Here is a 16,890-nt window from a genome sequence, read left to right on the forward strand (position 1 = left end):
CCCAGTGATCAGAACAAGAGTTCTGCAGCTGAACTGCCTGGGTTTCTAGGACGGCTCTGTCACTTAATAGCCACAAGACCGCCTCTCTGAGGCTCGGTTTTCTCATCTTTAAGATAGGGGTGAGGGGTGTCTGGGTGTCTCAGTCAATTAAGTGTCCGATTCTTGATTTCAGCTCAGGACACGATCTCAGGGTCATGAGATCAAGCCCTGCATCAGGCTCCGTGCTGGGCATGGAATCTGTTCGGACTCTCTCCGCCTCTCGGTCTGCCCCTCCTCCAGCAGCGTAGATGAGCCTCGGGAGACGCAACTGCCACTTGGCTTCGCTTCTCTGAGTCTGTGCCCCAAAGCAGGGCCTTCAGCCCAATGGGACTGCAAAGACCAGGGACAGCAGAGGCTGCTGACCCGCTCCTCAGGCGGACATCCTGCTGGGCCCCCGGCGGTGTGAACGGCGGCTCCACCGAGTGGCCCGGAGAGCCACACGCAGATGGACTGGACCGGTCCAGCCTTCTGGCCATCGCTGGCCCCCACTGCTGCTGAGGGGGTTGCGTGTGCTCGTGTGTGTCCCCCTCAGGCTTCCATCCCAGTGAACAGAGAAGGCCGGTTTACGGTGTCTCCATCTAAACTCTCAAACCAACAACCTTTTTCATTGTATCCAAACCCAGTATCTGCAGAGTTGGAGCTCCTTGAAATTCTGAACACGTTTTTAAAGCACCAAGTAGGAGAGCCAAGAAGACCGCAGAAGGGGAGCAAAGCAGGGAGGTCTCCCCTGTGAGATTTTCCCCCAAAATAAAGAGGTCCCCCTGCAGGTAAAAGACATGAGCCAGGGAGGGCTGCTCTGCTCGGCGGCACCTTTCTGAAGGACACATGGTAAAAGCCATGCGATGCTCACAGACCAGCCTGAAATTCCTCATGTCCTCCCCACATCTCTGGTCACGGAGCACTTGGCTGTGCCCTTCATTGTCCACCAACACCAAGGTCCTCCTTTAGAAGCATTTGATCTAAGTCTCTTCACCTGTACGTGTGCCCTCAACCTTCAGGGCAGCAGGAATATATGTGAACGTGAGACAGACAGACAGACAGACAAACAGACTACAGGTGTGTATTCATCAGGGTTCTCTGAAGAAAGAAAGGGGGACTTGTTTTGAAGCACCGGCTCACGAAATTCCGGAGGCAAGACCAGAATCTGCCGCTGGTGGATGGGGGGCGAGGGCAGGCCAGACCTCCCCAGGGAGGAGCCAATGCTCCTGGCGCTCACGTCCCCAGGCCACGTGCCGCAGGACTCCCTCTTGTTCCGGTTCAGGGGACGTCTGTCTCTTGTGCTATTCCAGGGTTCAGCTGAGAGGACGAGGCCCCCAACCAGTAGGCCTGGCAACCCGCTTTACTCAACACCCAACAACTTAAATATTAATCTCTGCCCAAAACATCCTCGCAGAATCGTTATTTGACCAAACCTCTGAGCGCCAGGTCCCTGCCAGGTTGACACACAAAATAAGTCTTACAGGGTGCAAGTGGGAAGAAAACCGAGATTAACCCCCTCCCCGCCGAGCTCCTGGGCAAAGCCGCCTTTCTGCCCTCGCGCCCTTCCCTGACCTGAGCTTGCCAGCCAGAGAGGTGCTCGAACACCTGTACACCAGCAGAGACCCTTGTCCCGCTCCCTCCGCATGCCATCTGTCTGTCATTTACTCCAAAACAGGCTACGGAGTGCTCACTGTGCGCCAGGCGCTGTGGCTCCAAGTGCAATCACAGCTCAGGTCTTCTGTATCCTTAAGACTAGTTAAAATGGTCATTTTTATGTTGTCTGTTTTATCATAATTAAAAAAAAAAAAAAAAAAGCCTGAGTCCTTGCCATCAAGGGTCTCAAGGTCCAGAGAGAGAGGGAAAGGAGAGACACAAAGCAGAGTTTCAGTGTGGGGGTTACCCGTGGTGACAGAGCGCATCAGAGAACCCAGACCCACAAGGGTGCAGACACTGCCCCTCCCCCATCTGCTCATCTCTTCCCTCCCCTTGGGGCGGAGCTGCCTTGGACCTAATTACCTCCTGCCACACCACCTGTCCGGCTCCAAGCAGATCCTACTTACCACCTAAATATGAAAATCTCACTTCTCCAGTCCTACAGTTTCGAGGTAGCCCTTCACAGACTAATGACTTGATACTCATGTATTTTTGCTGCCCCAATTTTTCTTTATGGAAGAAGCAGTATTATAATAACTTCTTAAAATTCAACGACATTCTCACCACCTGATCATACCCAATCTCAGCAGTCAACCACTCGGACCAAAAGTGTAATGTTGTCTAGGACTCCCATGTCCCTCGTAACCTCCTTCCAATTCACCAGGAACTCTTATCAGGTCTACCTTCAAAATACGTCCAGAATCTCCCTGTTTCGTTCAACTCCACTGCCGCCACCACAGCCTGTATCACCATTATCTGACCCCTACACTACTGCTATTTTAAGTTCTGCCCTGGCCCCCAGTCTTCTCCACAGAGTGGCCAGAGTCATCTTTTCACAATGTACATAAGATCGTGTCATGCCTCTCTGTACAATCTTCCAATGGCTTCCCATTTCTCCCAGAGTTATGATCTGGCCTCCATTACTCCTTGACCCCATCTCCTAGTCTGCCCCAGTGACAATGACCTTCTTGCTGTTGTAGGTTACACGCCATGCCTACTTCTGTCTCAGGGCCTTTGCACTGGCTGTATCCTCTGCCTGATACACTCTTCTGCAGATAGCTACATAGGTAATTTCCCTAGGTCAATCAAGCCCTTGGTCAAACATCATCTTCTACTTAAAAATGCAACACCCTGGGGCGCCTGGGTGGCTCAGTGGGTTGAGCCGCTGCCTTCGGCTCAGGTCATGATCTCAGGGTCCTGGGATCGAGTCCCACATCGGGCTCTCTGCTCAGCAGGGAGCCTGCTTCCTCCTCTCTCTCTCTCTACTTGTGATCTCTCTCTGTCAAATAAATAAATAAAATCTTTAAAAAAAAAATGCAACATCCTCTAACATTTCTTACACTATCTTTTTATTTTTCTGTACCACGTATTACAGAATCTTCTAACATTCTAACATATTCCAACATGTTATTTAATTTACCCTTTGTTTTGTTTGTTGTTTACGTCGGTCTCCATCCTAATAGAATGTTAACTCAAGCGGGGCAGGTATTTTTGTCTGTTCTGCTCACAGATGTACCCAAGCCTCTGGAATGGTGTCTGGCACATGCCAGACACCCAGTAAATAGTTACTGAGTGAATGATGAGAGCAAAGTGCGCCTCCCAAAGCAACACTCCCCAGTCCCAAATGCCCAGCTTCTCTGGGCTCCAAACCAGTAAGGGGGAAGTCATGAACAACTTTCCTCTAAAAATGTCACAAAGCCTTCTTAGACTAGTGCTCCTTCTGGGACAATCCATGTCACAACAGCATAATGAAAACTTTTTATCAGGGCAACCTGGACACAGATGGTGGACAGAATGAAACATGCAAGTAATTCCATCTTGGTTGACGTTTGGTTGGGACAAGTTCACGTGTCAAGATGTGCTAAACCACACAACCCTTCAGGCATCAACAACCATTTCCTGACCCAAAAAAAAAAAAAAAAAAGCATTATAAATATTACTATCTTTGTCCTAGTCTCAGGCATTTACTAATAGAAAGTTGTTCTCTTATTTTTCACAGGAACATTGACTAGCCTCTATCTATTGACAGACATTCTGTTTAAGTGACACCTATGGAATATTGTGGGGTGAAAAGGCCATGTGGCCCACAGAGGTAATAGGCACAAATGAAGGTAGTAACATCTCCAGTGGCCCAGGCCCCTTGACCCCCACCTCTCTTCTTCTAGTAATTGTGCCCACCTTCTCCTCCCCAGCCACCTGACCACCCAGAGTTCTTCCCTGGGTTGTTTCTTAGTGGTGCTATCAGGGAAGAGCCTCTTTCCTCACAGACTGTTAAACCAAGGATATAAAGTAAAAGTATCCATTAAGAGAAGATAAATCCACTAACGAGTCAGTGAGTAAGCAAATGAATGAATTTTTGAAGCAACATAAGTATACTAAATTAGAAGAAAGAGTATGAATTTTGAAGTCGGGAAAAGTCCCAGTTCTGAATCTCAACCTTACCACTCAAAATTTTTGAGTCAATGAGAAAAAAATGTAACTCCTCTTGAGTCCTAGATCACCTCCTCATAAAATTACCAGAGAAAAAAACAACATCAATAACAACACCTAACACAAACCAGCTACAGGAGCCCTTCCCCTCAACTCAGTGTGTTACGGAAGGCTGAAATCAGACTCATGTTCCCAAAACGCAGTGAGCCAATCTCTGAGTCAGCTGGTTGGATCCACAGAAAGCTTTATTACCAGAAGGGCAGCCCAACGGGGAGGCAGGAAATCAGTTCCAAGTCTGCCGTGCCCCGCTGGGCCTGGGAACAGTTTATGTATGATTAGCCAAGTATGCAGTGGTTAGGGCAGGAACCGAATGGGCCTCCAAACTTCTGGAGGAGATCTTGAAACTTCTCCAGGTTACATGCCATCCCCAGCATCCTGGCCCCACCCAGGGATCCTAGTTCCTCACCTGTTAACCTCCTGCCTGCTATCGGATCTGCAAGATGGACCTTATCAACCCGTATCCCATCCCTGGTCCCTTAATTCACTTCCAAAAAAACAACAAAAGGACGAGGTTAATAATTCTTGCAAGGTGGCCAAGGAATGTGTCTACGTGCAGCGTGTGAACTTGCCGTGGAGGGAGAAACTAGTACAGGCGTCAGTGAAAAAACACACCTGAGTGCGAGTGGTGGGCCAACAGCAGTGACCCGGAGCCCTTGATGCTGAAGATATGGACATTAGAATCTCACGGATTAGCCTTCAACCAAATGAGAAAGTGGCAATTTAAGGATTTTTAAGGTATATGACTGAAAATATTTTTACCAAAATACCTGCATTTGAAATACGCTTTCAGAAATATTTCCTTTTTTAAAGGAAATATGTTTTGCAAATTAATCTAACCTCACCACAGCTTCACTGACTTGATGTATTGCTGAACACTTGGGTCTACTCAATACATAGCACCAAATAAATAAGATGGCGAGACTTAGTAACTCTATACATCACCAATAAAGAAGTAAGTTAGATGGGGCGCCTGGGTGGCTCAGTGGGTTACGGCCTCTGCCTTTAGCTCTGGTCATGATTCCAGAGTCCTGAGATGGAGCTCTGCATCAAGGGCCGCATGGGGGCGGGGGTGTCCCTGCTCAGCGGGAAGTCTGCTCCTCCCTCTCCCTTTCCCTCTACCCCTCCCTCTGCTCACTCTCAGATAAAGAAATAAAATTTAAAAAAAAAAAATTCTGTCAAATAAGAGTTTCAATGAAATTTTTAAAATTTCTCTTCCTTTTGATCTCCAGCTGTTGGGCACTACCAGAGATCTCCTTAAGGTCCTTAATCTGGTCTCCTGACCTTGTAGTTTCGGTCTGGAAGCAAGAGGACTGGAGGCTGGACCCATCCTCCTAGTCTCTGTGGAAGCATTTCTATTTAGCACTGGCTGCAGGGAACTTTGGAAAATTAAACTGGTGAGACTTTCCAACCCCACGTCAGCTACCTGTGCTTTAGACGAGAGTAGTCTTACTTGTGTTGAGTGGAGAGGGTGACCTGGCTGCTTGTGAAAATGTTCATTCCTATCTCTCAAACTCACTTTGATCCAAGGGAGAGAATTGGCTTTGCAGGTTGGCAAGGGTACCACGGACTTCACAATTGATCTCATCACACCAGGTGCGCAAATAGTCTTTCTCTTAATAAATCTGTTTCCATTGTGGTGTTCTCTTAAAACTGAAACTTGGTTCTCCTTCGTAGCAGTTTTCTAAAGGCTCAAAGAAATGACCAACTCCCTTCAGATGACTTTACTCTATATATTACTTTTTTTTTTAACAGCAGCACCAGGCACTTAGGGCCAGAGATAACTTTGTCGTGGGGGACCGTGACAACAAAAAATGTCTCTAAATACTGCCAAATGTCCTCCGTGAGAAGAGGGAGCAAAATTCCCTCCAGCTGAGAAGCAATGACCTCTACAGATATCTTCATTCATTCCTTGGAAGAGCAAGACAAGGTGGAGAATTAGAAGCAGAATATACAGTTGTGGTTGGGATCTAAGTAAGACATTGATGGGAGATAGAGTAAAGACATTGATTTAAAAAAAAAAAAAAACCAATAATACAATTTTGGATATTCACCTAAGGAATATGGATTTTGTTTTTTGGCAACAGAGTATCATTAGAGGATTTTTAGAAAGAGAGTGGTATCAGGGCACCTGTGTGGCTCAGTCGTTCAGCATCCACCTTTGGCCCAGGTCCTGGGATGGAGCCCGGCATCAGGTTCCCTGCTCAGAGGAGGCTTGCTTCTCCCTCTCCCACTCCGCATGCTCGTGTTCCCCTTCTTGCTGTGTCTCTGTCAAATAAATAAGATCTTTAAAAAAAAAAAGTCTTTAGAAAGAGAGTGATATCATCAGATTTTCACATAAAGAACATTCTCTTGATCTTGGGGTGAGAGGTTGAAAAGACAATCTCTATCACAAAACTCTGAGACAGTAACCATGTGAAATCAAGCCTCGAAGATGGGAAGGAAGTGACAGCACCCCCCCCCCCCCGACATCGAGGCTCTAAGGACACGTCATGCCCACCTCTTCCCTGTGCTTTGAGCTGATCTTCGGTTTCCATATCCACATCACCGTGTGCGGCTCCCCTAGCAGGCTAGTCACCTTCTCACAGTATTTTCACTTTGTACATCTTGAGTGTGTTTGGGTTTTAGTCTTATTTACCACAGGTTCTAGAACATTCCACACCCTTCTGTGCCTGTTTCCTCTTCACAAGGGTTTACACATTCAAAGGAATCTGCTCGGCCAGTCCCAGGGCACACCTGGCAGGGGAGCTTAGCCTCAACGGCAGGAGTATTTTTTAAGTCTCCCAGAAACGTAAAGAACAAATTTGGGGTTTGGTGGTTAGATGCCACGCATTCAAAATTAATATTTTCTCAAAGAGAAGATGGCAGAGTCAACAGCCTAGGCCTGCTCCACAGCATGCTCCTGATGGGCAGGAAACTCATCCAAAGAGAAGAGAAATCTAGAGTGTAGGGCACTACCTGAGATGCCCGTTGATCACGTGATGTACTAATTTACCCGTCAGCATCTTCTCTCACACCACTTCTCTCATTTCTTTTTATATTATCAACAGAACAAAGATTTTGTTTGTTGTATACTTGGAAAAAATTTGTTCCTTTTGAAGCTTCATAACTTTAAAAATTTCAGGACAATAAATCCAAACAGGGAGAAAAAATTACACCATTTTATTTTTGTTATTTATTTTCATGAACATTTAAATTGAAAGCTCATCAGATATCCAATACAGAAAAGAAAGAGGATCCGAAGAAATAACACAAATCTCCAACAATTAAAAGTTTGATTAGGGGCACCTGGGTGGCTCAGTCAGTTAAGTGTCTGCCTTGGGCTCAGGTCAGGATCCCAGGGCCCTGGAATCGAGCCCTGTGTCAAGCTCCCTGATCAGTGGGGAGCCTGCTTCTCCCTCTCCCTCTGCCCCCCAACCCCTGCTCATGCTACCTTTCACTCTCTCTCTCTCTCAAATAAATATTTTGTCAAAAATAAATAAAATTTTGATTAAATAATTTACAACAAATCCATAAAATGGACCACTAGGTAATAGGAATTTGGTTGGCAAGGCAATGTGTTTCTAACGCAGGGTCCAAAGTAGTGTATGACATGGGCCTACAAGCAAATGGTCAAGAAAGATTTCTTGAGAAGTTTCTGGTGCAAAAAGGTGGTGTTATTATAGCACAGAGACAGGCGCTGTGGGCAGGAAGAGGTACACTTCTGCTGTGTGAAGCTGGTGCTTACATGCTTCGTGCTCAAGGGCGAGAGGACATGCAGGGAGTTTAGATCATAGATGTCTTCTTCGAGTTTCTACTCCTGAAACTACTTCCACAAGATTTCTCTGGAGCTTATCGTTCAGCTGGGTGGTAAGTACTGGTGGGACGTACCTGCTGTCACGAGACCCTTTAAGAATGTAGCAGCTGGCACGCATTTGATCCTTATCAGAACGATGCAGGCTGTCGGTCAGCCTTCTGCGCCGAACATGAACATCTTTCTGCTTCTGTCCCTTGTCGGTGTATGTAATACTCACCCACTGACGGAAAACTATAGACGTTTCTCTGCTTCACCTCCTCCATCTGCTCTACTTCCTCTCCCTTCACCCTCGAAGCCCTTTACTGTCACTCCCTAGTTAATATTTGATGTCCCCGCCAGGCCATAAGCCTCAGGAGAGCAGAACCCCATCTCCCATCTCCGAGCCACGGCACCGAGGCCGGTGTCTGGCTTGTGACACGTGGCCCGCAGAGAGCTACCCCGTCAGTGGGTAACAAGTGCCTTGGCCTAAGGAGCTGAGCTCGTTCTCCATGACCCCTGCTTCCTTCCCAAACTGCCGACGACCCTCCATCCGTCCTAGAATTTTGCCTGGGATCATCATCAGGCCAGTGGGATTTGCCACTTTCTAGTTTGTGACTCTGCTTCCTTCCTCGTTTTGGTCCTCGGTTCGGACAGTCTCCCCCCGTTGGAGCGTTAGCCCTTCGAGGCCGGGGACTGGGTTCTGTTTGGCTCTTCTGGCAACGCCCAGGAAAACGTTCTGTTCAGTGTGAAGCCTTTTGAGACACTGAACGACTGGACAAGTATAACCTCCTCAGAGAACAAATTAAGAACTGGAGTCACTGGGGGCGCCTGGGTGGCTCAGTGGGTTAAAGCCTCTGCCTTCTGCTCAGGTCATGATCCCAGGGTTCTGGGATGGAGTCCCGCATCGGGCTCTCTGCTCCGCAGGGAGCCTGCTTTCTCCCCTCTCTCTGCTTGTCTCTCTGCCTACTTATGATCTCTCTCTCTCTGTCAAATAAATAAAATCTTTAAAAAAAAAAAAAAAAGAACTGGAGTCACTGTAAGTTAATCACAACCGTCACCTCTGCCTTCCAGGCACTGTGGTCGGAGCTGAAGGTCAATTATTTCTTCTACTCAGCACAACAATCCTCTGCGGGAAATACCCATTTTACAGATGAGGCACCTTCATGTCTCAGGGACTCACTCTTGGTCACCCACACGGGAAGATAAGGCATCAGAATTGGAACCAGTGTTTCCAACTCCAAGATCCACGCTCTAACTTACCTGTGGCCACCCCCTCCCCTTCCCTCTAGACAGTTCTTCTCTCAAGAAGCAAACCAGGGACTGGTGTATCACGTCCCTGGGCCGTATGATGAAACAGAAGGAGCCCCGGAAGGACAACTCGCTCCGTTACTCTCCCAAAACTATTCCTGTTTGTGTAGACCGTGACCATGACAGCTACTTGACAACATAGCTTTCTGATGCTGCTGCCCTTGGTTCCTCCACAAAAGCAACAAGAAGAAAAAGTCGTAAACTCTGATCCGAGGCCTGTGAACAGCGTCTTCAAACCTCCCGGGTCAGGAAGCCTTTGGATAATGTCTTCCCCATCCTGTTTGGAATTTTTTTTTTTTAAGTAAACCACACAGAGGGAAACACTGTTGAGTACTTCCAGAGAGATTCTTTCTCTTCTAGAGAAGACGCTAACAGGAGAGAAGATTTGAGGGGATTTAAAGGGTAGTGAGGGCGTGGTTGTCCACAATCTGACCCTCAGGACAGAGGAATGAGGTCTGTCCTGACGAGAAGCTTCTGGTTGACAAATGCTGTCTGGAATTTCCTCGCTGACTTCTTACCCTCACACCGCAGGCCCTGATCCCTGTGGTCCGCTGTGCGAATGCAAATTACCTGAATCAGGCTGCGTGACTCACCCAGGCCCCTTTAAAGCAACCTTGGCTTCCAGGCCGCGACAGCTCAGCGTGGGAACCATGGCTCACGGGCTCCGCTTCTCCGACTGGCTGTTGGTCTGCTGGGCGGCGGTAGCTGTGGCAGCAGGTAAGGGTTTTGTGTTTATTCTCCTGTGGGTCCCTAATTAATAAGTTCCGTGAAAAGACAAGATTTGGTTGCGTAGCTATAGATATCCATCAATCGGAAGTGATTTTGCCAGCTTCCACCAGCTTGTGTGCATCAAGGAGAAAGAAGCTAAAATTTACCGTCTGAAGACCTTGGTCCTACTCTCAGCCTCTAACTGCATGATGTCAGACGCACTTAACCTTTCTGGTACCAGTCCCCTTGCACGTGAAGTGACAGAAAGAGTAGTAGGGATAGGGTTTATGAGGACCGAAGGAGCGATCGCCCGAGAAAAGCTCTTCCAGCTTCTAACACGGTAACCAGCCGTGACTGCCGTAGAGCTAACAATTTCCTCCCTTACAGCAATGTCCGCCTCTCACTATCCCCAACAGCACAGTAATTTTGAGGCTGTTTAGTCTCTCTTTGTTAATAGATTTAATTAATCGCAACTAGTTATTTCACAGTTCACCTTAGTTCCAGAACCAGATACTGTTCAGGGAGACGAGACCCAGGATCAAACCAAGTCCCTGCAGGCTCTGCAGAGGCTCGGCCAAACCCGACTCATCCCCCAACACATTCTTTGCTCCCCTCCCCCAAGGCTCACATAGCGTGGAGAGGGACCGAGACCTCACGGCTAGGGAGGACCACCAGAGGTCACCTTGCCCAACCTCTGCCCGAACTCTCTCGATCAGAGAGAGAGGAGATGTTACAAATAACACCAGCCCCGTTCCCAAGACCAGACTCCCAAGCCTCACCTGTGGAAGATGATATCTAAAAGAGGCATTGTAGGGGCGCCTGGGTGGCTCAGTTGTTAAGCGCCTGCCTATGACTCAGGTCATGATCCCAGGGTCCTGGGATCGAGTCCTGCATCGGGCTCCCTGCTCAGTGGGGAGCCTGCTTCTCCCTCTCCCAGTCCTCCTGCTTGTGTTCCCGCTCTCTCGCTGTGTCTCTCTGTCAAATAAGTAAATAAATAAATATCTTTTAAAAATAATAGATACATAGAAAAATAAGGCATTGTAAAACAGAACTAGCCACCTGACATCTTTCCAGAAAGTGAAGCCTCTTCAGGGGGAATCATTGTAAATATGCAGCTGAACGAGTTATAATGAGATTGCAGGTTTGTTCACATCTAAAAACCACTAATTAAATGGTCAGATTTGACTTGTGGATCTGGCTCACGCTTCGCCGCGGTCCCTGAGACGGCTCGGAAATCCTTCCCGCGCAGCTCTCTTCTGTCCGGGCAGCCAGGGCTCCAGCGGGCGGCTCGAGGACCCAGTGGGTGGCTCGAGGACCCAGCGGGTGTCAGGACTCACCCTGGCCTCCCCCACTGCGCGGCTGCTCCCTCTTCCTGCGCTCACCTCCCCCGTGCAGCTCTGTCTCGCCATCAGGACAGCATTGCCCCGCAAAGGCTTTCTTACGACCCAGCTGGAAACTGCAGGCTCTCTCTGTCGCTGACGTCTGTGAACCGTCATCAGCCGCGGCTCGGGCCGCATTCCGCTCGGTGTCCCAGAGCCGTGTCGTTGCAGCACCTGCCCTCCTCTCCAGGCCCGGGCCTGTGTCTTTAGCATCCCCGCGTTTGCCACAGCACCCGGCACAGCAGCGTCTGCACAGGGGAAGGGGCTAGTTGGGAGCACGGAATGGAAACAGGCCTTGGTGACACTCACTGGCCTCCAAGCTCTTTCTCTGTAAAACTAGAGATTTGCCAAAATAGCCGGTCATGCTGGGGTCTGCAAAATAAACTCAGTTGCCCGTTACTGTGTGAGAACTCATCACAGGACCCGTGTTCCTTTCTGGCTCACCTCCGGAAGCACCCACGATTCCACGAGCCGCATAAAGGAAGAACGGCACACTTGAACTCCTTGCATAAAGCTTACTTCTCTTAAAAATCAGTACTGTTCATCACAGACCGGCTGTTGTCTGCCCAAATAACCACAGACTGCAGGTAATTGTGTGTTTGTTTTTCGTTTTAAAGAAAAGGAACTTCTCATCCTTTAAACAACAACAAAAAAGTCATAGTTGTTGGTATGCTATGCATTTCATGTCTAGACTAAAATAAATCCACTTAAAGTTGATATCCAAACTTCAGGCAATATTTGGGCTTGATGTTTTATTATGCTCTAAATTCAAATGTAAGTTATTATTGAACATTTTCTGGGACTGGAATTAAATACTCACTGAGCTTCACAAAAACCTACAGAGAGCCTTCAGCACCTGCCTGTCTTTCATCCAACTTCTTGACTATGTCCTGGGTGGCTCAGTGGGTTCAGCCTCTGCCTTTGGCTCGGGTCATGATCTCAGGGTCCTGGGATCGAGCCCCACATAGCGCGCTCTGCTCAGCAGGGAGCCTGCTTCCCCCTGCCCCTGCCTGCCTCTCTGTCTGCTTGTGATCTCTGTCTGTCAAATAAATAAATAAATAAATCTGTAAAGTATGATCACATGAGCCCAAGAAAATGGGGCTTATGTTGATAGAATCTTTCCATAACGTTCAAGATGAATAATAACAGTAGAAAACACCTAGTAAATGCGTACTGTGGGTCAGACGTGTTCTGAGCTCTTTACATATCTTATTTCAGATAATACAACAAAGCAGTGAGTATTATTCTCTCCTTTTTCGAAATAAAGAAAAGAGACTCAGAAAAGCTAAGGAACCTGTCAACGGTCAAGGTTCCTAAACGGGAGAACGCCGGGAGCCTGGTTCTAGAGTCTGTGCTTTTACATACTATGCTCTTCTGCTCAAAGCGTTTTCAATCTGCTTTGAAATAGTTGGCCTACTTTGGTCTGATTAAGGTCGCAGAAGGGCTCTCATGTATGACCTTCAGTGCCTTTGGTGGCATGTTAATATGTTACATATTAAAAAACATTTATTTATAATGATCACATTATCCCTGAGAGGTGGAAAGATGGTGACTTTTGCAATTACAGAACAGAGATTTCTCTCGATCGGTTGCATTCCACTGCAGGCCCTGAGCTAGGGGTGAGAAGACACTGGTCTACAGGATGGCCATGTGGGTATTTCAGTGGATGAGGAATATAACCACTGAATAGTCATAACCTGGCTGATGAGTATTCCAAAAATGGACTCCCAGGGTGGTGTGGAAATATACTGCCAAGGGCCTTAAGCCAGCCTCAGGGTAGGAAAGGCTTCCCCGAGGGACTGAGGCATGAACTCTGCTTAAGAGTGATCCAGGCAAAAAAGACAGGAAATGGTGCCTAGACCTCTGGAACCAACGTGGTAAAAGCTTGGGACCATTGATGTTTTTGCCAAAATAGCTTTTGTGGAGTAGGAAAAGCATAGTCATATTCTAGTAGATTAAATATGAGGGGAGGGGTGGGAATTGAGCTGGAACTATGTAGACTTTTCTCTAAAGTGAGAGAAATAGGAACCAAAGAAGTTCATGGCAGATCACTGACGTTTCTTTTCTGAAATATGAGGCAAGGTAGTCTACTTAGAAAGACAGACTTTTGAAGAGAATTCTTCAAAGGAATGAAGAATGAGAATTTTGAAGAGGCTTTGAGAAGAATGTCAAAGGTTTAGAAGACAGCAGGATGGAGCAGAACAAGGAGAAACAAAAGAATGGATGAGCAGCGTCAACTCAGCCGGAGCTGGAGACCATGAACAGCATCAACCTCCTCACTCAGATGTGTGGCCTTACCCTGGGACAGTTTCCCAAATCAATCCCTGTGGTTCCCACATTTCAGAACACTTGTGCCGGCCGACCAGTGACCTGAAATAGTCATCATGTATCTAGTTTGCCAGAAGAATGTAGTTTTATGTGGTCCTGCCACATTCTTGGGTTGGTTGCTGGGACAAGCTTGTATCTTGATCTGGAGACCTTGGAAATACCCAGAAAAGAGCCCTGAACACTGCTGGATCTCCCAGAATTAGAGAAAAGTTGCCTAGCTGGCTCTAATACCCCACAGTCAGCACGGAGATTTCGTGAGTAGTGTCCGATTTAAGAAATGAGATGAACACGAGAGGCAGGTGGTTGGTTTAACAGCTGGAATACAAGCATACTGAATAGCAGAGCTCGGGCCTAGCTAAGTCTGATCTAATAACAAAAGTGTCAAGATGGAACTTAAGAACAAAGCTAGCTTCTCCGCTAGGGACTGGATTCTCCTCTTACAGAAAGTTTTCATGTTACAAAGGTTCAGAACTGTTCTAACTGTGTAGGAGAAAAGAATAAGTGATGTGGGATTTAATCATCTTCTGTGGTTTGAAACAACTTAATCTAGTTTTAGTCATAGGGTTTCAATACTCAGCAGCCTGGGTGGGTATGCAAGAAAGGGTCAGTATTTAATTCAAGGAATAGACGCCCATTCAAATTAGCTCAAGAAAAGAGTAGAGTTGGAGGTGGAGTGATTACTAACGGCTATGTCCATGAGCCTTGAGCACAGCCAGGCTTCAGAAGGATCAGCCCTGGAAAGTCAAGAACCAAGGCCACTCTCATCACCAAACTGTTACCACGTAGTCTCTTGTCTCTCTTTTTTTGGGTCTTCCCGTGCTATAGCTTCTATGGAAAGACTGGCTTCCCTACTTACAACTGGCCAAAACCTAACACTCTTGTCCTTCCCCTACACTTTCTACTACCATCTTCCACCAACTGAGTCTCTTTGTTGAAATTCTCAAATGAGAAACTGATTGGTCATTGGTCAGCCAATGCATGAGCTGAGTGTCCCTCCGCCAAGGACCTGTAGGGATTCCCGGGGGTTGTGGGTAAAACAGAATCTCCAGAAGGAGCTACGGACACGGGCAGGCGATAGGCATTTCCTGTCCGACCAAGAAATCTGATCTAGGTTGTTCTAAAGGCAAGGGGAATCCAGCTCTTTGTTAGCAGTCAGCACTCTCAGCCTCCTGTGGGGCCTTTATTTTTCCATCATGCACACTCAGCCCATTTCAGGCCTGTATTGTAAGCCTCCAAGAAAGGGAAGGAATGATTTTCTGAAGGAAAGCTCACTACTTCATAGCCAGTTCAGTGGGCTGATACAGAGAAGTAGAGAAGACCTGGACACCAGAGTCCGATCCAAATTTCTTCTCAAAAACTAATTTCATCCTGGTTCTCAGTGCTGGTTCCCCTTCCTCGCTGCTGGGGAAGTGAAGCAGACCTCTTGGATTAACAGCCTTTGGGAGGGGCGGTTATTTTTATTTTCTTAATGTTAATTCTTTTTCTCCACTGAACTTCCTTTATTCAGTTATAATTTATGAACAATAACATAGACAAATCTTAAATGCACAGACTGATCACATTTTACATATACACGTATATGTGTGTTATATGTGTAAACATGTGTGTAAATGTGTGTGTGTGTGTGTGTACCTCCACATCCATGTGACAACCCCCTGGATCAATCTCAAGAATTCTACTTTTTCCACAAAATAACACATACCTTAAGTGTAAATTAGTCACTTTTTGAAAATTTTTTAACCACAGATCAGTTATATAAGTATGTACACTTTTATGTCCAACTCCTTTTGTCCAACGTAACACCCATGGGAGGCCTCCATGCTGTTGTGATAGTATCTCTTCCTTCTGGTGGCTTCTTTTCATCGTGCACACACAGCTTGGTTAGCCATTCTCCTATTGGTGGACACTTGCCCTGTTCCCCAGCTCAAGCTGGTGTGCATGAGGCTGCTACGAACATTCCCAAGGTAGTCTTTTGGAGATGCACACACTCATTTCTCTTGGGTACATTCTCCAGTGTGGGACTGCTGGGTCATGAGGTGTGTTCATGACTCATTCTGTTGGACCTTTGCAGTTTTGTCAAACACCTTTGAAGCCTTCTCTCGTTCTCTCTCCCAATCTTTCCACCCTGCTACCACCTAAAGTATCTCCTTCCTGCTTCTGTGATCAAGCCTGTTTCCCTGACTTGCCTACTCCTCTCCACAGGACAGAAAGAGGGAGCCACCCCTCCTGCAGGCTTGCAAGATAACGGAGGCCCTACGGACTGCGAGGTCTTCACTCTCACCCCTCCACCCCCCAGGAGGAATCCGGTGACAAGGATCCAGCCCGTCACAAGGACACCAAAGTGTCCCTTTCATTTTTTTCCATGGCAAGGACCTAGAGTCCCCATTAGGTTTCCACACAGACCTTTCCTTCCTTGGAGGTGCAACCACCGGTTTCCGTTTCGTCCATTTTTTTGGCCATACGGTCGCCTTACTCCTCACTATAGGTATATTCCCAGGGGAAGGCTCTGGAGAGGAAGCTCATCTGAGGAAAGCAGATGGAAAAGAGAAGTCCCAAATATGTGGAAGCAAAAGAAGCCACTGGCGCAGAGAAGACTCTAAACCGATTTCTGCTTTCTTCTTCCAAACGAAACCAATTGAACTTGAAGTATCTTAAACACCACAGACTAGAAGTTGTTCTTCTTGTCAGCAGGGAAGATACTGGTTTATAGGTTATTCAGGTTTGCTAATGGGAGCGGTAACTGCATTACTTTACTTTATCCCCGACTGTTAAGATCACAGGATATTGATGCAAATAAAATCCTCCAACAGGTGGTTCCGGGAATTCTTATACAGACTGAGATGACAGAAGAATCAGCTCTCTCTTCTCAATTAAAGTGAAAACATTTAAAGAAACTGATATAAACCAATGAAAACATTAATGACACCTTTTCTACTCACTGGAAAATTTACAGAGCAGGGTGTATTTACAAAGTGAACTTTAAAGGAAATTGCAGAAAACTGAGAGTTTTATTTTATTCTCTGTTTGGCAGTGGTGTAGATAGGGGTTATTCATTTATTTTTTTATTGAGGTGTTATTGACATAATATTCATATTAGTTTTAGACATGCAATGTGATCATTTCATATTTGTATATATTGCAAAATAATATACCGTAAGTCCTGTTAGCAACCATTACCATACACAGTAACAATTTTTTTCTTGTGAGAACTTTCAAGATCCACTCAGTTTCCTA

The 16,890-nt window shown here is 46.8% G+C and overlaps 1 protein-coding gene across 1 annotated transcript; it reads left to right on the plus strand.

Moving 5' to 3' along the window:
* The first annotated feature begins 881 nt into the window (after positions 1 to 881).
* Positions 882 to 16,502, plus strand: ODAPH (odontogenesis associated phosphoprotein). The gene is made up of 4 exons (XM_013063397.2): positions 882 to 1,059; positions 9,223 to 9,354; positions 9,773 to 9,958; positions 15,859 to 16,502. Exons 1-4 carry the CDS (start codon positions 882 to 884, stop codon positions 16,254 to 16,256), a joined length of 894 nt encoding a protein of 297 aa, XP_012918851.1. The 3' UTR covers positions 16,257 to 16,502.
* Positions 16,503 to 16,890: the final 388 nt, after the last annotated feature.

Source organism: Mustela putorius, unplaced genomic scaffold (assembly GCF_011764305.1).
Source record: "Mustela putorius furo isolate JIRA1106 unplaced genomic scaffold, ASM1176430v1.1 tig00000430_pilon_pilon_pilon, whole genome shotgun sequence".
NCBI lineage: Eukaryota > Metazoa > Chordata > Mammalia > Carnivora > Mustelidae > Mustela > Mustela putorius.